A 27,899-nucleotide genomic window follows, 5' to 3' on the forward strand; every position below is an offset into this window, starting at 1 on the left:
TTTATCTGAAAGCTTTAATTACTAAATGCAGATTTACACTTGTTTTATGTCAAATTAATGTAATTTTGACATCAAGAAAGTGAAATGACATCAAATCCATTTACATTTTTGACCTATTTTTGATGTAATTGTGACATTAAAGTGATTATAAACTGAAAATAAGATGAGAGAAATGCCACAATGTTGTTAGCAAATCCAAATTTTAGCTCTTGGATGGTAAATTTCATGCTTTGTTCCTCATTTTAAGTATCTTTGGATAAAAGCATCTGCTAAATGACTAGACTGTATACTGTTCTCTACTAAACAGGGCTTAAAATACAAAACAAACAAAGCAAAAACTCAGTAAATGTGAGCTCATCATTAACAAATGACCATGTGAAGTTCATATACATTTATATTTCACTTATCTGTAATTCTAATCAAATCAAACAATGCTGTAACACCTAGAAATAGCTTTATTACACCTATTTTTATTATCATCTAAAAGAGCAAACTACACACATTTGCCTTCAGTTTATTCTAAACGAATCTGATTCGTGTTGGTTTTGTTTTAATTCACAATTTCTAAAACAAGCTTTTTACAAGTACACACATAACACGCATATAAATATGCCTCATAAACTGAAGGTTTGTGCTGAATGTTAATGAGACACTTGGGAAGATGTTTATGAAAAAAATGTCAGTCATATAATTTTTATACACTCTCAAAAGCGTAGGTCTCAAAAAGCAGCTCTGCACAGTTTTGCTCAAGCCCTAATCAGACACAGCAGATCCAACTAATCAAGGTGTTCAAGACTACTCTCGATCACATTGGCTGTTTCTCAATTCCAAGAACGCAGAGATCGGACTTGTGTTCTCGTGAAGACCAGTCTTGCCAGGTTACCTCAGAAGAACGAACTCGGGAGACCGCGAGAACAGAGAACGCTTCCTGTGAGAAATGAGGGTAAAGTCTAGATCGGATACGCTGCTTGCCGGACGTGCGATATGCACATAATATAGCAGCATTTTTAATGACACTGTATAACAATAATCCATATTTTTACAGTACTGTGATGGTTGGGTTTAGGTTTGGGGTGGTGGGATAGGTGTAAAAAAAATACAATTATTGGGTAATTTAATAGATAACATAAATAATACTTGGTACAACTACTGTTTTTACAGTGCCGTGATGGCTGGGTTTAGAGTTGGGGTGGGGGTAAATGTTAATAACATACAATAAATGGGAGGTTTAATTAATAATATAAATAATTCTTGTTAACTTCCGGCCGTAACCATATCTGATCTAGCAACAACCAGAAATGAGATGCTGCATTTTTCCTGGTGGTTTACATTACAGCATTCATACAACGATTTATTAATTTCCCCTTTTTAAATATATATAACATGCACAAAAGCCTTACAAATATACTTTGCACAATGCAAATAAAACAAATTATTTTATTATAACAGCACAGTAGAGCAGGGGTGTCAAACTCAATTCCTGGAGGGCGGAAGCCCTGCACAGTTTAGTTCCAACCCTGCTCCAACACACTTACCTGTAGGTTTCAAACAAGCCTGAAGGACTCAATTAGTTTGATCAGGTGTGTTTAATTAGGGTTGGAACTAAACTGTGCAGAGCTGCGGCCCTTTTGGAACTGAGTTTGACACCTGTGGAGTAGAGAATTCAGGCAGGAAAGCATGGGGAGCAGAGAGAGGGGAGGGATCGGCAAAGAACCTCGAGCCGGGAATCGAACTTGGGTCGTCGTGAGCATGTTGGTGCTATATGTCAGCGCGCAGTACCACATAAAACAAATTTTAATAGAAATTTCAGCAAATAAACACCCTTAATGTGTTTATGTCCTTTATTAAGATTTTCATGGTAATGTTTACTTTCACTGTCTCATTTAGGGTTTAGGGATCAAGTTATATCTCTGAACTTTAATAATTCATCTATATTAAATCCTGCGCTTCCCACCTGCTTTTATCAGAAACGGTGACTTCTGTGACTTCTCGAGCGAGTTTTGCACTAAAATCTGCATTGACACCTCGATACCAAGAACACATTAGGGAACCTTCATGCGTCCTCCGTTCTTGCCGAGTTTTGGAACTGAACTTTGAAGGTTGATGATGACGTTACACGAGAACACAACATCGCTGAAGAATGCATATTTAGAAATAGCCCTTGATTATTTGGATCAGCTGTGTCTGATTAGGGCTTGAGCAAAACTGTGCAGAGCTGCGGCCCTCCAGCAATTGAGTTGGAGACCTATGCTATAAAGGTTCCAATAGGGTGTTATCGCACTGATGCCATAGAGGAACCATTTTTAGTTCATCAAAGAACCTTTTAATAAAGGGATAGTTCACTCAAAAACGAAAGTTACCTCACAATTCCCATGTAGAAATCTGGTACATATGAAAAAATTCTATACATATATGACATTCAGGTTAATATTTGAGTTTTACCTATATAAAATATTTGTCATATATGCAACATGTATTATGAAAAAAAAGTAAGTGGCTGCTTACACATATATGTTTTTACAAATACATGTTCAAACATTCATTTTCTTTTCTGCTTAGTCCCTTTATCAATCAGGTGTCGCCACAGCAGATTAAACCGCAAACTTATGCAGCTTGTTTTACACAGCGGAAGCCCTTCCAGCTGCAACACAGCACTGGGAAACACCCATACACTCTTGCTTTCACACTCATACACTATACAGCCAATTTAGCTTATTCAATTCACCTATAGCGCATGTCTTTGGACAGTGGGGGAAACCGGAGCACCCGGAGGTAACCCACGTGAACAGGCCACAGTGCTACCTACTGCACCACCGTGTCGTCATGTTTAACTATATTAGATTTAAATTTACATACATGACCATTTACACTGTAAAAATGCTAAGTTCCACACAATTCCTTCATTTTCAACACAAATCAACTTATGTTAAGCATTTTTACAAATTTATGTAGATTGAACTTAAAACAGTTAAGTTGTCCCTAAAAGATCAACAAATTATGTTGTTTCAAGTCATAATAAGTAGTTTAAACAAGCAAAACAAAAGTGAGGGTATGACCACGTATATAATTACAAATAATAATTTTAAGGCTGGTTTCGAATGCTTCAAGCTGAATGTTGGTTGCTTGACTTCCATAGTTTGAAATAAATACTATGGAAAACAATGAGTGCCAGCTACCAGCATTTTCAGATATATTATAGCATTCATTCATTTTCTTTCAGCTTAGTCTCTTTATTAATCAGGGGTCGCCACAGTGGAATGAGCCACCAACATATCCAGCATATGTTTTACACTGTGAATGCCCTTCCAGCTGCAACCCAGCACTGGGAAACACCCATACACACTCATTCACACACATATACTACAGACAATTTAGCTTACCCAGTTCACCTATACCACACGTTTTTGTACATGTGGAGGAAACCGGAGCCCGAACCCCACGCCAACAAGGGGAAAACATGCTAACTCCACACAGAAATGCCAACTGACCCAGCCGGGGCTCGAACCAGCGACCTTCTTGCTGTAAGGCAATTGTTCTATCCATAGCACCACCGTGCTGCCCCCCATATTATAACAGACTATGGTAATTTTTACTATAAAATCTGACAATCCAGCATTCTTCAAAATATCTTCTTATGTGTTCTCAAAAAGGTTTTGAACAAGTTAGGAGTGAGTAAATAATGACAGAATGTTCATTTCTGGGTGAACTATCCCTTTAAAAAAAACATGTTTTGTTTCTGAAGAACCTTTTGTGGAATGAAAAATGTCTGTGGGTTTTAAGTAATAGCCATCAATGTTTAAAAAAGTACCTTTTTGTGTAGCACACCGTAACTTTAAAAGAAACGAACACTCCGCAAGCTGCAAATGTGTTGAAAGCCAATCAGAATCCACCCTCAGCTCATCTGAGAAGAATGTCTCACCTGTCCGTGAGTGTGAATCTTTTCTGAGTCCTGAGCTCAACCCCAAGAAACTCACTTATTTATAGGAAAAACAAGGTCTGAAATGCACAAATGCTCATTGTATGCTAAATTTAGGGATGAAAGCTATTTATTTTGCCTGCATGCTCCGGGTCTGTATAAGCTGAAAGCCAATCAGACGTCACCCTTGGTTCCTCTGACCAGAATGTCTCACCTGTTTGTGAGCGAGAAGCGTTCAATAGTGCGCACACAGAAGGCTGAGTTCAACCGCTCGCTCTTTTGACTGACTGCTCTCTTTCTTTCGTCTCTCACACACACACACAGCAAAATAGGTCACAATGAGTCTTTCACACACACTCACTCACTAATGGGCAAAGCCTAAACACAGAAATTTTGTTAACAAGGACAGACGGGCAACATCTACACACACACACACACACACTGAACCCGCAGTCCAATGCAGTCCATCTAGATTCAAATCATTCTACATACAATGAAAATACAAAGAAAACAAAAGAGAAATTCTCACTTAATAAGCACTAAACAATCATGTCAGGCAAACTGTGTGTGGTGACGGAGGGGTCAGAATTGATGCAATTCTTCAATTAGAGGCAAATTTTGGTGAACTGATATTCAAATAAACCCATTAACCTATTTGTCTAGAAAGTTAAAAGCAAGGGAAGGATGAATAAAACAACTAAGATAGATAGATAGATAGATAGATAGATAGATAGATAGATAGATAGATAGATAGATAGATAGATAGATAGATAGATAGATAGATAGATAGATAGATAGATAGATAGATAGATAGATAGATAGATAGATAGATAGATAGATAGATAGATAGAAACTTGAATGGATGGACAGACAGACAGACAGATAGATAGATAGATAGATAGACAGACAGACAGACAGACAGACAGACAGACAGATAGACAGATAGATAGATAGATAGATAGATAGATAGATAGATAGATAGATAGATAGATAGATAGATAGATAGATAGATAGATAGAAACTTGAATGGATGGACAGACAGACAGACAGATAGATAGATAGATAGACAGACAGACAGACAGACAGACAGACAGACAGACAGACAGACAGACAGACAGACAGACAGATAGATAGATAGATAGATAGATAGATAGATAGATAGATAGATAGATAGATAGATAGATAGATAGATAGATAGATAGATAGAAACTTGAATGGATGGACAGACAGATAGACAGATAGACAGACAGACAGACAGATAGATAGATAAATAGATAGATAGATAGACAGACAGACAGACAGACAGATAGATAGATAGATAGATAGATAGATAGATAGATAGATAGATAGATAGATAGATAGATAGATAGATAGATAGATAGATAGATAGATAGATAGAAACTTGAATGGATGGACAGACAGACAGACAGACAGACAGATAGATAGATAGATAGATAGATAGATAGATAGATAGATAGATAGATAGATAGATAGATAGATAGATAGATAGATAGATAGATAGATAGATAGATAGATAGATAGATAGATAGATAGATAGATAGAAAGAAACTTGAATGGATGGACAGACAGACAGACAGATAGATAGATAGATAGATAGATAGATAGATAGATAGATAGATAGACAGACAGACAGACAGACAGACAGACAGACAGACAGACAGACAGACAGACAGACAGACAGATAGATAGATAGATAGATAGATAGATAGATAGATAGATAGATAGATAGATAGATAGATAGATAGATAGATAGATAGATGGTTTCACTTTTCTCTGTTGTGTGTTGTGCTCAGTGGACTGTAATGTTCACCCATGATTGGCTTTATATGGCTGCTGGTGTAAGCTGTGTGTGTGGATGAGGATCTGCTGGACGTTCACACAGTCTGCTGTAACTCAATGCTCTGTGTTTGCCTGTTTGTTCCGTTCAGCTGGTAGTGCGAGCTCTTCTGCTGCCTCTTTTTATAACACCACACCCCCAAGACCACGCCCGCCAGCGCCGCTACCACTCCCACAATAATGGCTGCGATCATCGGCCCATGGCCTGCCCCGTGACAGGGGTCTTCAACACATCCGCCCACCAGGTCCCGCTCCTGCTGGTCCAGGCTGTGATCTCCACCTTGTTCCATCATGCTCTGGTTTTCAGGGGTGTCAGTCGGGACGTAACCAGGGATGTGCTCCATTAAGTGGTCATCAATGGCTTCCCATGGATCCTTAATGACGGCTGTGGGAATGCTGGTGATTTCATCCAGGTGGACCATCCCAGAGGTTGTGGATGTGTTGTCAAGTCCTTCCTGGCTGGTGCTAACATTTTCGGGAGCAGAAGCTGGTGTGTACACCATGGGCCGCTTGTTTAAAGCAATATCACCTGGGCTAGGTGTGATCTTCATGATGATGGTGGTTGTTTTTACACCCAAACCATTTGGACTTTCAGTCACACCATCAAACTCCAATGCTGTTTTTTCAGGTGTGTGCACTTCTCCATCTTTTGTTATCCCTTCAGTCGTATCTTCATGTATTCCAACAGACTCCTCTTCGAGTCTAGTAAGCTGTTCCTCATCTCCTTTAATGTGGATGCTATCTTCCTCATCAGGACTGCCAATCAAACCCCCAGTCTCTTCTTCCACAGGCTTTTTTGAGGCTGCATCCTCAAACACCTCCACTTCTGATTGGCCAGTCTCAGTCTCCGCCTCATGTTCTGGCCCCGCCTCCCCTGTAGACCCGCCTCCAGCTTTATCTTCCTCCTGTCCTACAGGGTATCCATCTAACCAGGAATCATCAGTGGCTTCAACATTAGGACTGGAGGGTTCCTCAGTGGGAGGATCTGTCAGATGTTCATCTGTGATCACATCAGGATCCGATTGGCTGTCAGCCGTTTTCACCGACTCATCTTCAGTAGGGTTTTTAAAAGAGTCAGTCGTGATACCAACATGGCCTTTCTCCTCTTGGAAGGCCTCCGAAGGGAACCAGAACATGTGTTTCTGGCTGAGCTGAGACACTGGAGGTTCAGTGGCTGATATTGTTGAATCCTCGTCATTTTTTTCATCAGATAGCGCTGTCCGCTCAAGAACAGGCTCGGGAGTTGATTTTTTTTCCTCTTCCCTTTGAGTAGACTGCGTTCCTCCTGAAGTCAAGGAAATATGATGGTGCTCCTCTGAGTTTTCAAGCAGATGATCATCGGTGAACTTATCCTCATAGTCAATGTGGCCTTCAGGATCATCTGCAACACATACAGGGTGTATACAGTTAAATTAATACCTCTTAAAGAGACAGTTCACCCAAAATGATGAGTCACTCATTTTTTACTCACCCTCAAGTAGATCTAAAGCAGTGGTCACCAAACTTGTTCCTGGAGGGCCGGTGTCCTGGAGATTTTAGCTCTAACCCTAATCAAACACACCTGAACAAGCTAATCAAGGTCTTACTAGGTATAGTTGAAACACCCAGGCAGGCGTGTTGAGGCAAGTTGGAGTTAAATCCTGCAGAGACACTGGCCCTCCAGGACGAGATTGGTGACCCCTGATCTAAAGCTTTATGAGTTTGTTTCTTCTGATGAACACTAAATAAGATATTCTGAATAAAGCTGAAAACCATTGACTTCCATAGTAGTAAAAATAAATACTATTGAAGTCAGTGGTTGCAGGTTTTCAGCATCCTTCAAAATATCTTCTTTTGTTTTTAACAGAAGAAAGAAACTCATAAAGGTTTGAAATAAGTACCGCTACCACTCCTACAATAATGGCTGCGATCATCGGCCCATGGCCTGCCCCGTGACAGGGGTCTTCAACACATCCGCCCACCAGGTCCCGCTCCTGCTGGTCCAGGCTGTGATCTCCACCTTGTTCCATCATGCTCTGGTTTTCAGGGGTGTCAGTCGGGACGTAACCAGGGATGTGCTCAATTAAGTGGTCATCAATGGCTTCCAATGGATCCTTAATGACGGCTGTGGGAATGCTGGTGATTTCATCCAGGTGGACCATCCCAGAGGTTGTGGATGTGTTGTCAAGTCCTTCCTGGCTGGTGCTAACATTTTCGGGAGCAGAGGCTGGTGTGTACACCATGGGCCGCTTGTGAACAAGCTAATCAAGGTCTTACTAGGTATAGTTGAAACACCCAGGCAGGTGTGTTGAGGCAAGTTGGAGTTAAATCCTGCAGAGACACTGGCCCTCCAGGACCCAGATTGGTGACCCCTGATCTAAAGCTTTATGAGTTTGTTTCTTCTGATGAACACTAAATAAGATATTCTGAATAAAGCTGAAAACCATTGACTTCCATAGTAGTAAAAATAAATACGATTGAAGTCAGTGGTTGCAGGTTTTCAGCATTCTTCAAAATATCTTCTTTTGTTTTTAACAGAAGAAAGAAACTCCTAAAGGTTTGAAATAAGTAAAGGGTGAGTGAATGATGCTGAATTGACATGTCTGCGAGAACTGTCTCTTTAAGACCATTTTAAGACTCTTTCCATGCATTGTATCTTTTTTAAACTTGTAACATTGGCACCGTTTTAACTTTTAGTATATTAATAAATGCTGAGTTTAAGAAAGCATAACTAAAGAGTCGTTCAGAAAGGTAGAATGAAGTAGAAGTGGATTATTTACCCGACTATCCCTATAAAAGTTTTTATTAAAAAAAGAAATATTAAACAATAATTAGACAAGTAAACAAAACAGGGCTGTTCTTTTTGTGGTGATTTAGCAAACTCTCTGACCTTTAAATGAACTGACAATTATCCACACTCATTGTCCACTTTATTAGGTATGCCTCACTAGTACCGGCTTGGACCCCCTTTTGCCTTCATAACTGCCTTAATCCTTCATGGCATAGATTCAACTAGGTACTGGAAATATTCTTCAGAGATTTTGGTCCATATTGACATGATAGCATCACACAGTTGCTGCAGATTAGTCAGCTGCACATCCATGATGCGAATCTCCCGTTCCACCACATCCCAAAGGTGCTCTATTGGATTGAGTTCTGGTGACTGTGGAGGCCATTTGAGTACAGTGAACTCATTGTCATGTTCAAGAAACCAGTCTGAGATGATTCACGCTTAATGACATGGCGTGTTATCCTGCTGGAAGTAGCCATCAGTAGAGTACACTGTGGTCATTAAGGGATGGACATGGTCAGCAACAATACTCATCTAGGCTGTGGTGTTGACTTAATGCTCAAATGGTACTAATGGGCCCAAAGTGCGTCAAGAAAATATCCCCCACACCATTACACCACCACCACCAGCCTGAACCATTGATACAAGGCAGGATGGATCCGTGCTTTCATGTTGTTGACACAAAATTCTGACTCTACCATCTGAATGTTGCAGCAGAAATCGAGACTCATCAGAGCAGGCAACGTTTCTCCAATCTTCTATTTTCTAATTTTGGTGAGCCTGTGTGAATTGTAGCCTCAGTTTCCTTTTCTTAGCTGACAGGAGTGGCACCTGGTGTGATCTTCTGCTGTTGTAGCCCATTCGCCTCAAGGTTGGACGTGCTGTGTGTTCAGAGATGCTCTTCTGCAGACCTCGGTTAAAGCGAGTGCTTATTTGAGTTACTGTTGCCTTTCTATCAGCTGGAACCAGTCTGGCCATTCTCCTCTGACCTCTGGCATCGACAAGGCATTTGCACCCACAGAACTGCCAATCACTGAATATTTTCTCTTTTTCTGACCATTTTCTGTAAACTCTAGAGATAGTTGAGTGTTAAAAAGTAGATCAGTAGTTTTTGAAATACCCTAAAATCAACCCTAAATAACTTAAAGTCACTTAAATCACCTTTCTTTCCCATTCTGATGCTCGGTTTGAACTGCAGTCTTGACCATGTCTACATGCCTAAATGCATAGAGTTGCTGCCATGTGATTAGGAATTTGCATTAACGAGCAGTTAGACAGGTGTACCTATTAAAGTGGCCGGTGAGTGTGTATGTGCCAAGCTTAATATTGCATGGCCGACTGCAATTTTTGCTCGCAAATCCCAAATCTCAGTTATTCGAAATGAGTTATTAAAACTATTATGATTAGAAATGTGTTGATAAAAATCTTCTTTCAGTTAAAAAGAAATTGGGGAGAAAAATATACGGGGGGGCTAATAATTCAGGGGGGTTAAATAATTCAACTTCGACTTCAACTGTGCATTGTGGACTCTGCAGTTACACCCAATGGCCAAATAAACCCTCAGCATGCATGCCTTAGTTTTCTAACGACGTTATCAAGTTTTCAGCTTACCTTTGACACAGTGCTGCACCAGGCCGTACCATTCGCCACAGCTGTCGCAGAGAAGACTGAAGGCCGTTTCTCCATTGGGCAGTTTGTGTCCTGGGTCACAGGCGTACAGAAGTTCATCGCCCAGATCCAGACCAGTTTTTCCCTGCAGATGTGAGTGTGGGAATGAAGGTGGCTGGCCACATGGAGCATCTGATGGATAGATAGGAAACAGAACCGGTCAGTGATTTATAAAAGACAAAGTACAGCAAAATTCAAAGGGTGAGTTATATATAAGGCCTGTTTCCACACTGCATACTGAAATCGAAAGCTATTCTGTTTCCATCTGATTTTAAAGAGACAGTTCACTCCAAAATTAACGTTTTGTCATCAAACCCCTGACACCTTCGTTTATCTTCTGAACACAAATGAAAGTGGACCTGTTATGAAAAAAATCACTTTTATAAAGGGTTTAAACACAGTTGTGCGGCAACAGTCTGTGAATATGACCAGCTTCTAATGATAAAAAAATTAAATTTATAATCACATGTGATGAAAATGTGTGTATGGATGTTTCCCAGTGATGGGTTGCAGCTGATAGGGCATCCGCTGCGTAAAACATATGGTGGATAAGTTGGCGGTAATTTCCGCTGTGGGGACCCCAGATTAATAAAGGGACTAAGCCGAAATGAAAATGAATGAATGAATTTTTAAGTAAAGTCAGTTGTCATACGTCACTTTTAGTGTAAAAGATTTACTGAAAATTTATTAAGTATAGTACCTAATCACTCAGTCTCAACCGAGTTTTTGGTTGAGTTTTTGTCTGTTCAACTGTAGATCAGTGTCATTGATTGTTGTATTTAGGACCTATGTTGCGCATAATTTTTTAAAATTACGTTTTTAATTTGAAAGGGGACCTATAATGCCCCGTTTTACAAGTTGTAAGTCTCTGATGTTCTTAGAGTGTATGTGAAGCTTCAGCTCAAAATACCACACAAATAATGTTGTATAACTGTTTAAACGTGCCTCTTTTAGGGTTTGATTCAAATTTTACTGTTTTGGTGACTGTCGCTTTAAATTCAAATGAGATTGTGCTCTTTTCAAAAGAGGGCGGAGCTACAAACCTCTGTGTCTGCATAGTGGCAGATTTAAAAACAAGACTAGTGTCATATGCTAATAAGGGAGAGATGGTCTAATGGGCGGGGCTTTCCTCTAATGACACATACAAAGAGAGAATGTCAATCAGATTGTTTTTATTATGTTATAATAATAAAAAACTAAATTAATAGATTAATTTTGTGACTATAGCTGGTTATATTCACAGAGTGTTGCAACACAATTGTGTTTTAACCACTTATAAAAGCATTATTTGCATAATAGGTCCCCTTTAAGTAAAATCAGGTGTTACTTTTTTTTGTAACAGGTTTACTTATATTTTTTAAGTATAGAAATTAATCACTATTAACAGCATGCAGCAGGCTGATGTATTTTGGTATGTGTATATGCCAGGGGTCGGCAACCCGCGGCTCTAGAGCCGCATGCGGCTCTTTATCGCTGCCCTAGTGGCTCCCTGGAACTTTTTCAAAAAATGTTTGAAAATGGAAAACGATGAGGGAGATAAATATATTTTTTGTTTTAATATGGTTTCTATAGGAGGACAAACAATCTTAACGTTTTCCAATGCTGTAAAAGTGTGTAGAATATTTAATTTCAACATTTCTGTCAACGAAGATTTGCGTCATAGCCTGCGACACACGTTTCTATCAGCAGGGCGGGATGCCAGGCAGGTAGCTGTTGTAAACAAACCGGCGGCTGTGTGATGTGCCATGGAGCGCAAGCTGTCTTTGCCAAAGATGTACAGCGGGGCACGCTTTCTCATTTTCCCTCCCTGAGAGAATTCAAAGAAGCCCATCCCGATCACTCACTCAACGGTGATTATTTACAAGGTGCGATCGTTGATATGCAAACTGCATTTGGGAGCATATTTTGCGAGTTGCGAAAGGAAAAAACGAGACTGTCTTTCCTTGACACACACCCTTGGAGATTGACCCTTATTTGTTGAGCACATTCCCAGGAATGACTCGAGCTGATCTTGAAATGGAAATGGCAGGCTGCGTTTTATTGCACTGTTTGTTGCCCAGATAAGGGGCACGTTGCACGTTCATTTTGATGTTGTTTTTTTGAATCCTCAAAATAAAAAAAAACATTAAAAAATCTGATTTCTTTATTGCATTTCTTTAATTTCATCAAAGCAAAACATAATGCAATAATATTGTAATGAAGTTAAACTTGATAATTAATCATAATGCATTAATATTGTAATGAAGTTAAACTTGATAATTAATCATAATGCATTAATATTGTAATGAAGTTAAACTTGATCATTAAACAATTCATTAATATACTGTAATTAAGTTAAACTTGAATATTAAACATAATTCATTAATATACTGTAATTAAGTTAAACTTGAGACGGCATCGTACAACAGAGTAGTCACGTGGCGCGTCATTCTCTACAGGATGCACTGCAGGGAAATGAACATTTAATCATGAAGGCTCAGTATGTATTTGTAGCCAACGAAGTCATTTTTATAGTATGCTAATATAGCTAATATAAATACATACAGCATGTGTTGCCATCATTATAAGGCTTATATAAAGCTTTTAATTTTTTGCGGCTACAGACATATTTGTTTTTTTTTTTTTTTTGGTCCAATATGGCTCTTTCAACATTTTGGGTTGCCGACCCCTGGTATATGCAAAGTGAAAAAGTTTCTTTATCCAGTGATAACCTCTTGAAGCCCAATGTGTTTTTTACATGCATTTTTTATTTCTCTTTGCTATTTGGGCTTATTGGAACCTAATTAGAATAAAAACCTAAGTAGCATCTTTTGATAGGATTAACTTTTAGAAAAAAATGATGTCCATAAATGTGGACTCGTGGTCTGAATTTACATAAAACACTTTTTCCTGACTGTTTTGTAATGCATATTTAACATAGAAATTTTTTTGAAAATGTTTTGATTATCAGAGAGTAAAAATAACTTTTTTTTCCCCCATTTTGGACAGTTATAAATAGTGTTTGGGACATTTCATATGCTGCAAAACAGGTGCAGGATGACACTGTTTGTCTGTAACAAAATATAAAACATTCAAAGTATTTTAAAAAGTCACTTAAAAGCTAAAATGAGCTGTCCATGTATGTGGCCATTAAGTCCTAGAAGGTTAAAACTGACCGCTATCTTTCACACAGAATACGCCCAGACTCTCAGTGTTGGCGGTTGAATTCTCCAGCTGCACGTCGACTGGCCTCAGATGTCCCGGGACGCCGCTGCACACTGTGCTCCTGAAATCACACAACGATAAGTTGGAAGTAAATTAGAGGAATTCCTGCCATCATGTTTTGACCTTTCCAGCAGGACGGTAACAGACACAACGTCACTGTTAAATTCTGCTTACATATGCAGCTCAGTTTCAACATGCATACACGAACCTGCGTATACACTTTACGCAGTACATCCCCATCATCACATTACTAATGTCTTCAGTGTTTGTGTAAATTTACATTACAGGTCTGTTTTGTATCATGCGTGAATGCTTTCAGCCCGATTTTCCCATTAGCACGCTCTTACTCATAATCTGTGGGGGTCCTTTTTAAAATTATGGGGAAACCCATGTTTTGTATTCCCCTTAAAGAGACAGTACACCCAAAATTCTGTCATCTACTCTTTTTTTGCTCCAAACCTTTACGAGTTTGTTTCTTCTGTTGAACACTAGTGAAGATATTCTGAAGGAAACCTGTAACTATTGACTTCCATTGTATTTGTATTTGGTAATCAATGTTTACTCTTTTCAGCTTCTTTAAAATATCTTCTTTTCTTTCTTTTGGCGTTTAATGAAACTTATAAAGGTTTGTAACTTCTTTAGTGAGAGTAAATATTGAGTACATTTACATTTTCTAGGTGAACTATCTCTTAAAGCCCCCTGTAAAACAATAAGCCAATTTATTTTTAGCAAATTTCACAAATAATTACAAAGTGGATTAAAAAAATATTAATTTGTCGAAAAAAGTATTTAAATGTCAGCATTTTCTCAGAAAACATATTCATAAAGGTGCCGTTGACTTGAAAAGAAATCCACACATGCAAAGAAAATAAATCTAATTAGTTTACAAATGAAGTTATGTGTAATAAAATGAAGTGATACAGGGAAAAAGAAAGAGAAAGAAAAACCCAGACAGCAGCTGAAATCTCTCAGTAGTTCTTCAGCAACCCTCTGCACTTCGTCGTTGTAAATTAATATTCGCTGCTTCAGTCCAACATCTACAGTATCTAGATGATTAAGATGAAACCAGGGTGGACATTTCAGCAAGACAATAATCCAAAACACAGCCAAGGAAACTCTCAAATGCTTTCAGAATCCAATGGAGAATACTAAATAAAGCTCAGATTTGATAGACGAGACCCACAGAACCATCAAGATTTGTACACTCTGTTGAAGTCTGTGAAAAACTCACACCTGAGCAATGCATATGACTTCATTCTCCATATGAGAGGTGTCTTTAAGCTGCCATCACCAAAATAGCCTTTTATATAAAGTATTAAATACGTTTCAGTAGTTTTATTTTTTGTCAATAGCTCCTTTAGAAATGTTATTCCCAGGAAAAAAATATGACGTGTTCAATACCTTATTCCCCGCTGTATAAACAATATTATCTAACATAATAATTGTCAGATTATAAGATCTTATGTATAACAAATATATATATATAACACAAAAAAAATTGCTTCATAGTTTTTGGTTTATATGTATTTTAAAGGGGTGACACAGTGGGTAGCACGATCGCCTCAAAGCAAGAAGGTTGCTGTTTTTTTTAACACAATTTGTTATTATTATTCATTTATTTGTTTGCTGGAAAATAGAACTGAACTTAATAATAGATTTGAAACAAATCTTTGTGCTAAAGTAATTATGTATAGGCTAATGCAGTGGTTCTCAAAGTGGGGGTCGGGACCCCTTGAGGGGACGCGGAACAATGAAGGGGGGTCGCCTGGTGATTTCCAAAAATCTACTTATTATTATTAGACCATAAGAGTTACCATATTTTATCCATAACCAACTGAAGAGAAAAAAACAGTCGTTTATAGTTACTATAGTAGCTTATTTACTTGTTCTATTGGATTGCGACCCCTGGGGTAAATACATTATTTTAAAGACAGCAAAAGCGTCAGATGCAGCAGATTGATTTTATAACACCAGGTTAAACTTTCTGGCCCATTTACAGCACTGAAATACATTTAAAAAATTAAACGAAGAATAGACTTTGGTCTATTGGTGTGTGTGTGCGCCATTGCATGCAAGTTTTCTGTATTTATAACCACCTCAGAGGATATTGGGGGTCGCGAGTCACTGGTATTGTTATTTTAGGGGTCGCGTGCTGAAAAGTTTGGGAACCCCTGGGCTAATGGATGTCTGTGCATACAACACCGTTTCCTTATCCATGAAAGAGAGAAAGAGAAAGCAAAGGCCGATTGGAGGAGGCTCATCTCTCATTCTCGTGCTGCAGATAGTCTGTTTAACTGTTTTCTCGCTGGTGAAGTGTTCAGTTTTTCCACTTACAAAGCCCGCCATAAATAGCAAATGTGCCATGGCGCAACGTAACTGACTTCTAAAGGGAATAGGAGATGAGACTCTGCTTGGTTTATTCTCAAAACACATCCATAACTCATTAAGAGAATAAGCACAACCCTGTTAGACCATGCGCCGTGGTGCAGAGCGGATTTATTCTTCCTTAAAATAGCAAAAGTGGATTCTGGCACACCCTTAATGCTTTTGCGCCCTGCGCTTTAGACTTTGCCCCTAGATCATTAAAATCAAACCCAAAGTGATATGCTGCATTAATGTAACATGTGATCTTTGTGTTTCTAATATATTACATAATTTTATTATTTATTTACAACACTTACTGTGGGTGTCTTTTTTTACTTGCTTGTCTTTGCTTATGTTGAATTGTTGTGTGGTCTGTACTGTACATTCCTTGCCTTTAATGGGGCAAAAAACATAATCAACTGAACTGAATAATCATTCTACAATAACTTTGGGTTTTATAAAGCTTCAGTCTAGAGATTTCGGTCGGTTATGAATACCCCACATCTACAGTCAAGCATGTCTGTCTTGTTTTTTGTCACCAGATCTTTTAGAGAGATTCCTCCAAATGTTTGTGAGGGCTGTAAGTTGCTTAGCTCACCTTTTAGCACTCAGCTGTGAGTCTTAATCAGTATTATGAGCATGTGGGTCTGTCTGTGTGCAGAGTAGGCGAAAACCACAAGATGACCAGACCAGACTGGACCCTCCGAGACAGAAAACGCCCAGTGTCAAAGTTCAGCGATTCAGAGGTAAATATTCTTGAGGCTAGCTTTTTAAAGAGACCTACATGTGTATGTCATTAATGAGAAATGTATGTGTCACGGCCAAGATATCCATGTGTAATCTATAGGTTTCTCTGAAGGGAAGGCCACTCCTTTTGGCCAAACTCACATATGCAAGTGATATTCAACAAAGGCCTCAGACATGCATAAATTCATACTTAATAACAGCAGAATGCCAGGGGTCTCGTTTATAAAACCTTGCGCAGAAAGTGAACGTAAGCCAGAATACATTAGTATTAATTTATTAAAGATTAAGGCTCTTATGAGAATTCCAAGTAAATATATGTTAAATATGCTTACTTAGATTTAACTTACAGCTTACAGAACTATCATACAAAAGTGTGAAATATAAAAAAAAAAAGATTTCTGATTCAAATAGCTGCTCTTCTAATCATAATCCCGAGAAAGAAGATTTTCTAGTAAATGTTTAGCTGGCTAACAAATGTTTCTTAAGCATCAAGTCATCATTTGATTGAAATATTAATCCAGAAAATCCATCTTTGACACAAGATATGACTATTATTATTAATTATTATTCCTACAGTGTTTGTTACGATATATATATACACTCACCTGCCACTTTATTAGGTACACCTGTCCAACTGTTCATTAATGCGGATTTCCAATCATGGCAGCAGCTACATGCATTTAGGTTTGTAGACATGGTCAAGACGATCTGCTGCAGTTCAAACCGAGCATCAGAATGGGGAAGTAAGGAGATTTAAGCAACTTTGAACGTGGCATGGTTGTTGGTGCCAGACGGGCTGGTCTGAGTATTTCAGAAACTGCTGATCTATTGGGATTTTCATGCACAACCATCTCAAGGGTTTACAGAGAATGGTCTGAAAAAGAGAAAATATCCAGTGAGCGGCAGTTCTGTGGACGCAAATGCCTTGAAGGAGGTCAGAGGAGAATGGCTAGACTGGTTCCAGCTGATAGAAAGGCGACAGTAAACGAGGTCTGCAGAAGAGCATCTCTGAACACTCAACACGTCCAACCTTGAGGCAGCAGCAGAAGACCACACCGGGTGCAGCTCCTGTCAGCTAAGAACTGAGGCTACAATTCACACAGGCTCACCAAAACTGGACAATAGAAGATTGGAGAAACGTTGCCTGGTCTGATGAGTCTCGATTTCTGCTGCAACATTCAGATGGTAGAGTCAGAATTTGGCTTCAACAACATGAAAGCACGGATCCATCCTGCCTTCTATTTATGGTTCTGGCTGCTGGTGATTGTGTAATGGTGTGGGGGATATTTTCTTGGCACACTTTGGGTCCATTAGCACCAATTGAGCATCGTGTCTACGCCACAGCCTACCAGAGTATTGTTCCTAACCATGTCCATCCCTTTATGACCACAGTGTACCCAACTTCTGATGTCATGTCATAAAGAATCGTCTCAGACTGGTTTCTTGAACATGACAATGATTTCACTGTGCTCAAATGGCCTCCACAGTCACCAGAACTCAATCCAATAGAGCACCTTTGGGATGTGGTGAAACGGGAGATTCGCATCATGGATGTGCAGCTGATGAATCTGCAGCAACTGTGTGATGCTATCATGTCAATATGGAAAAAATCTCTGAAGAATATTTCCAGTACCTTGTTAAATCTATGCCACGAAGGATTAAGGCAGTAAAAAGATGTACCTAATAAAGTGGCCAGTGAGTATATATATATATATATATATATATATATATATATATATATATATATATATATATATATATATATATATATATATATTAGAACTAAATTCTGCAGGAAAGGAGATCTCTTGGCCATATTTGGGGATCCCAATCAATCATCATTACCATTTACACATGAAAACTTTACATAAATGAACAGGAAAACATTTGCAAGATGTTAAAAATCATAGTGATGTAAACCCTAGGTGTCAGTGTTCTTTAGTATTTTTCATTTGTAAAAGAGCAAGTCGTTTTCAGAGTGATAATTATGTTGGGATTTGTGCTCAGTAAAGCGATACGCCGCAGCAATAGAGAAGCAGAACAGAAAATGAACACATGGAAAGGTGCTGATGTGTTCCCTCACACCACGCCGCAGGTCCATTTCTCTCAGGCCCCGAGGTGTAAATAGGAATGTTCTTGCTGTATTCTCAGGTAGGATTTTCTCTTTCTTGCAATCGCACACAAAAATACAGAAACAGGCGGGCAGGGTATCTTATTATCATGCCTCAAAAAAGCAGGACAGCTCTATTCTGGAGGTAATTAATGTAATGTTCTTACCCAACACTGGGTCCGGAGAGCCAAGCACGCGAGCAGGCTGAGAAAGCACATTCCAGCACAGCATGGTGCAGGTCGGCCCCTGATGCCACCCGGGCCCCTTGAGCCATACAGGCCTGTGCTGCTGCCTCGAACCCGTCCTCCTGTCCACCCTTTGAAAAACTCTCCAACTCCAGTAAGAAAACACGTCCTAATGGAGAGGCTGGAAACAAACCAGTTCAAGCGGTGTTAATATTAAAAATGCAGTTTATTTGTAGCAGAATTTAAAGTTACACTTTATTTATTTAGTTAAAGGTCTCGTGAATGTGCACTTTTATTTGATGTTTGACATAATCTCAACTGAAATATGAAGACAGGACGGGACATGTAGTAGCTCCTCCCCTTTATAACAAACAGCCAATAGCGTTTTGTTTGTTTGTTTTATCAGCGCTCTGCCAGTGAGTAGTTTAGCTTAAAGGGCCATGACACCCTCCACTTTCAGTTAAAGTCTACTTCAGAATTTTTTCAAAAGATGCATGATTAATGGGCGTGGAGCTCCGCGAGCATCGGGCAGGAGTGGGCGTGGCCAGCAGGGGAGAACGTGAGCGAACGAAGCTAGCTCACAAAATGAGACAAACCGTGAGGAGACGCATGAGTTTTTAGTTTACAAAGTTAAAATGCAAAGAAATAAACAGTGATTTAATGCCCTGCTACATTTGTTATTCGTAATTTCATATACACATAACCACAATTTATATAATTATAAAGATAAGTGTGTTCATGTAAACCGTATAAATGGGGACTTCTCCCTCAATCCCCGTATCCAGCAGACTCAGTGCAGCAGGTCTCCTGACCCGTCTATTTTAACCATTAGCCCTGCTTGTAATCTGGAGGATTTAGGCAAACACAACAGCACGGCGATGTGTCTGAATGTAAACGAACTCCTGATGAAAGTCAGCGTCCGCCATTCTCTAATTCTCGTGCTGCTCTCCCAACAAAAATGCTAGCAGCACACACACAGCTTTGCTGTATGATCGGCCCTGACAAGATCGCGGGGGAAAACATGCAACAAACCGCGTGGATCATGGAAACAAACGCATATGAGCCTTCATTAACGGCTAAATACTGTGTGCCCGTGGGTCCGTGACACAGCTCGGGCTTGACTCTGGCAGGTCTGGCAGGTCTCATGAATAATTAAGCAGCCGGCTCTTCTCATAGGATAAGAAAACTCCGCTAATAATAATGAGAAACCGACGCGTCATCATTGCACTTGCAGTACTGCGCTGCGTCACCGATTTTGATCCCACCCCAAAAATCATTTTAAAACCGGAAGCTGAAATTAGCTGACAAAAGCTCAAAATTATCCAGTTTTCCCCACAATTAAAGCTGACAGGTGCTAACATTGTCTTAACTGATGCTCAACACACACACATCTGTTAATATAAAAAAAAGTTATCCAGGGTGTCCTGAACCTTTAAGCGCATCAAATGAGAAGCATCTTTAAGGGGGCGGGGCATGTCAGATACTAGAGAGCATTTGATTGGTCAAGATTTGGTGAGAAACTGAAAAAAAACGTTGATTCACTTTGGCGTTTATTTATTTATTTAATTACAATGTAACTATTCATTTAACTATTAAGTAAAATAATAACATGCACTTACGAGAGTGTTAGCTATGCGTAATTTAGCATAATTAATTATAATTACTTTAGTTAGTACATTAAACATGTATAACAAGAACACCCTAAAGGCACAGTATGGCACAGAGGGCGCATATTTTCAACAAACAAAGGCATAGTTTGATGATGCCATAACTGAGCGTGGAATCATGGGAGTTGTGGTCTTCTTTGCATCTTACGGGACTGCAGAAATTATGTTGATGGATGAGCTAAAGTATTCAGGATTTATTATTATACTAGTATGCAGAGACTGAATGCCGTGAAGTGAAACAAGAAACGGTGAAACAATTGCTAATGAAAGACGAGCGCAAAGCGACACAAAAGCAGTGGAGCTTTTATTATTCCACAGTCCACTGCTTCTAGTTTTTCAGCCCGTGATCACGTTAAGAAAAAGCACCACTGATTTATCAAACTGAATAAATTTAATAAACTGAATAAATTGAGGCTTTTGTTATAATATTGATTTGTGCAGTCTGCTAAAACCCACAACATTTTAAAGCCTCTATGGTGTTTCCCTGTTTTTTAAAAAACAAATTTGACATCGAGGGTGTGTGATATCATCAGCACACACTCCATCTCACTATATATAATTGCTTATTTCTCTGGATTTTAACCTTCTTTGAAACATTTGGGATAAGTCAGCACAATATATAACATGGCTCTAGTGTTTATTTTAATATTTAAAAGAAAAAATCTTACCTACTGTGCCTTTAAATTAACCTCAGTCTCACAAGTAATCCGTTACTGGCTGCTTTTCTGTAATGCTAACAATAAGGGTTTCCCCTTTAACCTCTTAAGGCCCAAGCTGTTTTTTTTACATGCATTTTTTATTTCTCTTTGCTATTTGGGCTTATTGGAACCTAATTAGAATAAAACCTAAGGATCATCTTTTAATGGGATGTACTTTTAGAGAAAAATGATGTCCATATTCAGTTGAAGTCAGAATTATTAGCCCCCCTGAATTATTAGCGCCCCTGTTTATTTTTTTCCCCAATTTCTGTTTAATGGAGGGAAGATTGTTTCAGCACATTTCTAAGCATAACAGTTTTAAAAACTTATTTCAAATCACTGATTTATTTTATCTTTGCCATGATGACAGTAAATAATATTTTACTTGATATTTTTCAAGACACTTCCATACAGCTTAAAGTGACATTTAAAGGCTTAACTAGGTTAATTAGGTGAACTAGGCAGGTTAGGGTAATTAGGCAAGTTATTCTATAACGATGGTTTGTTCTGTAGACTATCGAAAAAAAATTAGCTCGAAGGGGCTAATAATTTTGTCCCAAAAATAGTTTTTAAAAAATTCAACACTGCTTTTATTCTAGCCGAAATAAAACAAATAAGACTTTTTCTAGAAGAAAAAATATTATCAGACATACTGTGAAAATTTCCTTGCTCTGTCAAACATCATTTGGGAAATATTTAAAAAATGAAAAAAAAATCAAAAGGTGGCTAATAATTCTGACTTCAACTGTATGTGGACTCGTGGTCCGAATTTACATAAAACACAATAAAGTCACCCTTGTGTAATAGAATCATAAACTCTTTATTTCTGCCTTGAACACAACAGATTTTTCTTGACTGTTTTTAATGCATTAATAACACACACATTATTTTTAAACATGTTTTGACTTTCAGTAAAAACTATTTTTTTTGCCCATTTTGGACAGTTAAAATAGAGTTTAGGACATTTAATATGCTGCAAAACAGTTGGAGGATGACACTGGATGTCTGTAACAAAATAAAACATAAGACATAAAAGCTAAAATGTGCTGTTCACGTATGTGGCCACTAAGCCTTAAGAGGTTAACAATGCACATACTTTCTTTTCTTGTTTTCTCTTTTTTCGAGAACTGTTCACTGAATAAAACCACATTTGGAACCTTTTGGAACATTTTTAAGAATGTAGAATGCACATTTTACACTACATTAGTCAAAATCTGTTACATCAAATAGATGAAATGTAAAGGCAAGGATGTAACCACAAATAAGAATTATAAACCACAGTTATAAATCATACAGATGGAAAGAATGGCATGAATTACATCACCAATGAGGTTTTTTTTTTCAGGTAAAGTGAGGTCAGTTAGAGAAGTGTAACTCTATACCAGCAGAAGGTTAGAAAACTGATGCACAGTAAATGTGCTGAGAAGCAGAAATCAGCCTCAAAATGATCCCACATACACTCTTTCATTCATTTTATTTTCGGCTTAGTCCCTTTGTTAATCCAGGGTTGCCACAGAGGAATGAACCGCCAATTTATCCAGCATATGTTTTACGCAGAGATGCCCTTCCAGCTGCAACCCATCTCTGACAAACATCCATTCACACTCATACACTACGGACAATTTAGCCTACCTAATTCACCTGTACCGCCTGTCTTTTGACTGTGGGGGAAACCAGAGCACCCGGAGGAAAGCCACGCGAACACAGGGAGAACATGCAAACTCCAAACAGAAACGCCTATTGACCCAGCCGAGGCTCGAACCAGCGACCTTCTTGCTGTGAGGCGACAGCACTACCTACTGCACCACTGCGTCGCCCCACATACACTCTTAAAATAAAATATAAGCATTTTGCAGCAGTTCAATGTTTTAATTTCACAAAATGTTATTTTTACACTCTTAAAAGATGACGGTTTATTTCAACCCCATTCTGGGTGTAATAAGGACTAACCCAATTCCTGGGCTCATGTTTTAAAATTAAATGGTCACACTTTATTTTGATCGTCTGTTTTGTAGAATTTAACTTACATTGCATTTACATGTCAGCTAATTCTCATTAGATTATACGTAGACTGTTAGGTTGGGTTTAGGGTTAGGGTTAGTGTACGATAAGTTGACCAGAGGTGGAAAGAGTACTGAAAAGTCATGCATAACTCCTGGGCTCATTTTATAAATTACATGGTCACACTTTATTTATATAAATTTATATATTATATACTTTTATTATTTAAAGTACTATTACTTGCCTAAAATGTAGTGCAAGTAGAGTAAACGTATCTGTTGTAAATATTACTCAAAGTATAAGTAAAAAGTAGCCCTTTCAGAAGTACTCAAGAGTGAGTATTATGCTGTCAAAAGCTGATGCATTTACATGTCATTTGTGCATGTATGTGTAAACGTAACATTCTGTAGTGCATTTAGTACACAGAACATCGTAAGATGTTAATATTATGTTAGATTTCGGTTGTGATGTCAGGTGATCCAATGTCTAGTCAGAGTCTAAGAATAACGTTGTTTTGATGTCCAATAACGGCGTCAAATGACGTTGATATTTGGTAGATTTTAGGTTGTGTTGGAAAGTGACCAGAATCCAACATCTTAAACCAACATCATATTGATGTCAAATACTGGCATTTATTCATCAGGTATGGCAACCAAAATCCAACATCTGATAGACGTCATAGTGGTAACGTCCACACAACAACAAGCTGTAACATCATTAGAGGTTGATATTTTACTCTACTTGCGCTAACTTTTTAGGCAAGTAATGGTACTTTTACTTGAGTATGATTTTTCAGCACTCTTTCCACCACTGAATTTCACACAAAGGAAATAAAAACCCAGCTTGAGTGAGTCAATTCCTGTGTAAAGCCTCTGAAACAGAGCTGATTCAGTGTCTGCATAACAGGACTGTCTACCAATTTAGACCAAAATGATGCTGAGTTTGATCACACCAAACACTCAGCATTTTTTTCTCTCCTCATAGAGTCTCCATAACCACACATTGGTCAGCCATCATCATCATCCTCAGCTGGGACGAGTCTGAACTGGAAGAGATAAGGTTGGCGGGTCGGTGTCAGTGAGGTAAATCCAGTCTGAGTCATGTTCAGAAGTCTGACTAACCACAAACAACCTGCCATCTGTCATTGGCTTGTTACAAATTCATTAGTGTCACATTGATGAGTCTGTTATGCTGATGTGAAGATATCAGAGGCGGGTGAGCAGGACATTCATTAAGTCATTTAGATTTTAGCTTTTAAAACAGCTCTAATGGAAAGTATGACTGCAAATCTGAACGTATGTGTGAGGTCAAAACAAATCTGCAGCATTAGAGTCACTTTCACAGCAAATACATGAGGCATAGATGAGAGAATCAGTTATTTGTTCACAGATTGCTGTGTGTAATAGAAAATCAATATGAAAAATGCACAACATGCACCATTTTTTAATTATTTGACCTCAACTAAGTCTTTTAAAAAAGAAAACAACGTGTAAAAGTACTATAAATAATAAATAATGTAAAAAATAATAATGATTCAGTTTGATTTAGGCTCAATAATAAACATCTAAAAGGGATCCTATGGTTTTCTTGTCACATGATGACAATAAAATTTGCCTGTGACGCACCTTTTTTGAGAAATTGAATTATTGACACACTGACTTTGAATTTGACAAACGTTCATTCATTCATTTTCCTTCTGCTTAGTTCCTGATTCATCAGGGGCCGCCACAGCAGAATGAACCGCCAACTTATCCTATGTTTTACACAGCCGATGCCCTTCCAGCCGCAACCCAGTACCAGGAAACATCTATACACTCACACATTCACACACACTCATTCACTACGGCCAATTTCGTTTATTCAATTCACCTATGGTGCATGTGTTTGGACTGTGGGGGAAACCGGAGCACCCAGAGGATTGCCCCACTGAAATGCCAAGTAGCCCAGCCGGGACTCGAACCAGCAACTTTCTTGCTGTAAGGCAACAGTGCTAACCACTGAGCCACTGTGTTGTGTTAACCCCAAAATATTAATACCCTCAAATATGAATACCCCAAAATATTATTATTAATATTAATTCATTATATTATAGTGTTGTTGTTTTTATTTATACTTTAACACTATCCTTCAAACCACAGGGTTTTAATTGTTCAGCATAAATTGTATATAATTGTATAATCGATTTATCTTTCATACAGTTGAAGTCAGAATTATTAGCCCCCCTGATTATTTTTTCCCCCAATTTCTGTAGAAAAAATATTATCAGACATACTGTGAAAATTTCCTTGCTCTGTTAAACATCATTTGGAAAATATTTTAAAAAGAGAAAAGAAATCAGGGATTTCAACTGTATTCTCTGATTATTAATAGCAACCTGTACATTGCTAATCTATTTGTAAATTTCTGATTCTAGTTAATATGACTTGTATATTATGTTTATGGTATATGCATCCTAAATATTACCCACAGTTTTCAACAGTTGCACTTTTAATATACAGCGTTCAGCATAATTGAGTACAGCCCATTTTGAAAATTAATATTTTTATCCATTTCTCAGTGAATATAGGCAATGTATTTTGTATTTTGGTTTGGCAATTTATTTATTTATTAGAATAATATTTTAGTCACCAAGCATATTTAGAAATTGAAAGATAGTACAGTTAAATTCAAGCAAAATAATGCAAAAAAAGAATTACAAACCACAACATTTCCACAAAATTTTATATATTTTTTGTTTCTCTTAATTTTGAAATTTTTATTTAATATTTTTCCCTAAAATAAATTTGGGCTACCAATTTTTTTATCATTATTGTAAATTGTTTTGTTAGATTAGATCCAGATTTGGCTTCAGTATGAGTAAACTAATGCATATGCACAAATATAATATTGTAAAGCTTCCTATATATATTTATTAAAATTATATTTTAGTCACCAAACATATTTAGAAATTGAAAGATAATACGATTTAATATTGCAAAAATAAAAAAAAAACAACCTACAAAATTTCAACTAAATTTTTTCCTTTTTTTCTCTTTTTTTCTTTGCTTCTCTTGATTTTTCCTTTTTTTTTTTTAATTTGCATTTAATTTTTTTCTCCATCATATAAATTTTGTCTGTACTAGTTTTTGGACTGTTATCGTAAGTTATTTTGTTAGATAAGCTCCAGATTTGGCTTCAGTACTGTCTAAGCTAATGTATATGCACAAATATAATATTGTACAGCGTCCTATTAAAATATGAATTTAAATGAGAGATTTGTGAGAGGTGTACTTACAGTTGAAGTCATTATTAGCCCCCCTTTAATTTTTTTGTCTTTTTAAATATTTCCCAAATGATGTTTAACAGATTCAGGAAATTTTCACAGTATGTCTGATAATATTTTTTCTTCTGGAGAAAGTCTTAATTGTTTTATTTGGGCTAGAATAAAATAAGTTTTTAATTTTTTTAACACCATTTTAAGGTCAAAATCTATAGCCCCTTTAAGCTATTTTGTTTATCGATAGTCTACAGAACAAACCACTGTTATACAATAACTTGCCTAATTACCCTAACCTGCCTACCTAATTGACCTAGTTAAGCCTTTAAAATAGCTGTATAGAATTATCACATAGTCAAATATTATTTACAGTCATCATGGCAAAGATAAAATAAATCAGTTATTAAATGATCGAGTTATTAAAACTATTATGTTTAAAAATGTGTTGATAATAATTCAGGTGGGCTAATAATTTGACTTCAACTGTCTATACGCTGTGTATGTATACCTGTGTCCTGCACTTGCTGCTTGCTGCCTGGTTTGACCTAAACTGCATTTCGTTGCTTTGTTATACATGTGTAATGACAATAAAGTTGAATCTAATCCTATATTTGATATTGATGGAGTGGGTCTTTTTAACAATAACAAATCTTCTTTTTTCCTATCTGTCTCGCACCATTTGTATTATTTCTATTATCATATTATTCATTTATTGTATTTATTTTATTATTTTTTACGCACGCACAAACATACTCAAACACCCAGCAAGAACAAACAAATATAGCATTACCACAAATCTTAATCTTCTGTAAGCATCACACACGCATGCGTCCATTCATTACCGCGCGTAAATGTGTATTGCAGAGGCGCGTGAAACAAATTACCGCACCAGATCATCAAGAGAAACCCACCGTCCGCGCGCGTCAGCCACACCATCAGCAGCAGCAGTGCGCGCTCTTGGTGACCCGCTCTCCACATCCCGAAACACTCAACACTGTTTCTGGAAAAAAACAAAAATAAAAACTTTTCCAAATCTGAAAGGGAAAGGTGAGGAAATCCAAAACTGAATTGCGCACTCCAAAACGAACAGCTCCGTTGATTCACCGAGAGAAAAGAGCTAATAGCCGCTTAACAGAGACGCAATGGGAGGTTTATCTGACGGAGAAGTGCATTACCGAGCTGCTCGTGCACCCGTGCTAAAACTCGCACGGCGCTGTTAGTAAATACGTCATGACTCAGAACCTGTGCAGAACAGAGGCTCTGAGCGCGGGGATTGTTCCAGTGCCGTGGGGAGTCGCTCTGTGCAGAATGCTCTGTGTGCGCGCTGGCACTGAGGAGAGTTTGTAAAATGCACTCTCTCTTTTTTTAGGAGCGCGCTCTTAATTTTGGCGCGTCTCGTCACCATAGCGCGCCTGGCTGCGTGTCAGTTCAGAACGAGCGGGACAAAACCGACTGT

At 38.0% G+C, this 27,899-nt stretch overlaps 1 protein-coding gene and 1 long non-coding RNA gene across 4 annotated transcripts; one reads left to right on the forward strand and one right to left on the reverse strand.

The window, feature by feature from the left end:
• Nucleotides 1-435: 435 nt before the first annotated feature.
• On the reverse strand, nucleotides 436-27,816 carry susd5 (sushi domain containing 5). 2 transcript variants are annotated; one of them, XM_005159753.6, is made up of 6 exons: nucleotides 27,619-27,816; nucleotides 27,355-27,443; nucleotides 18,804-19,002; nucleotides 13,367-13,476; nucleotides 10,155-10,343; nucleotides 436-7,154 (listed from the first exon to the last, which is right to left on the reverse strand). In XM_005159753.6, exons 2-6 carry the CDS (start codon nucleotides 27,419-27,421, stop codon nucleotides 5,812-5,814), a joined length of 1,908 nt encoding a protein of 635 aa, XP_005159810.1. In that variant the 5' UTR covers nucleotides 27,422-27,443; nucleotides 27,619-27,816; the 3' UTR covers nucleotides 436-5,811. The 2 variants fall into 2 exon arrangements, with proteins under 2 accessions (XP_005159810.1, XP_009292705.1); XM_009294430.5 differs by lacking the exon at nucleotides 27,619-27,816 and having other exon boundaries at nucleotides 3,660-7,154; nucleotides 27,355-27,600.
• Nucleotides 10,112-26,162, forward strand: LOC103909275 (uncharacterized). 2 transcript variants are annotated; one of them, XR_012395251.1, is made up of 6 exons: nucleotides 10,112-10,370; nucleotides 13,384-13,503; nucleotides 16,441-16,525; nucleotides 18,534-18,677; nucleotides 24,172-24,269; nucleotides 24,892-26,162. It is a non-coding gene; the product is annotated as an uncharacterized lncRNA (long non-coding RNA). The 2 variants fall into 2 exon arrangements; XR_012395250.1 differs by lacking the exons at nucleotides 10,112-10,370; nucleotides 13,384-13,503 and adding an exon at nucleotides 14,093-16,359.
• Nucleotides 27,817-27,899: the final 83 nt, after the last annotated feature.

The sequence above is a fragment of the Danio rerio genome, chromosome 19 (assembly GCF_049306965.1).
Source record: "Danio rerio strain Tuebingen ecotype United States chromosome 19, GRCz12tu, whole genome shotgun sequence".
NCBI lineage: Eukaryota > Metazoa > Chordata > Actinopteri > Cypriniformes > Danionidae > Danio > Danio rerio.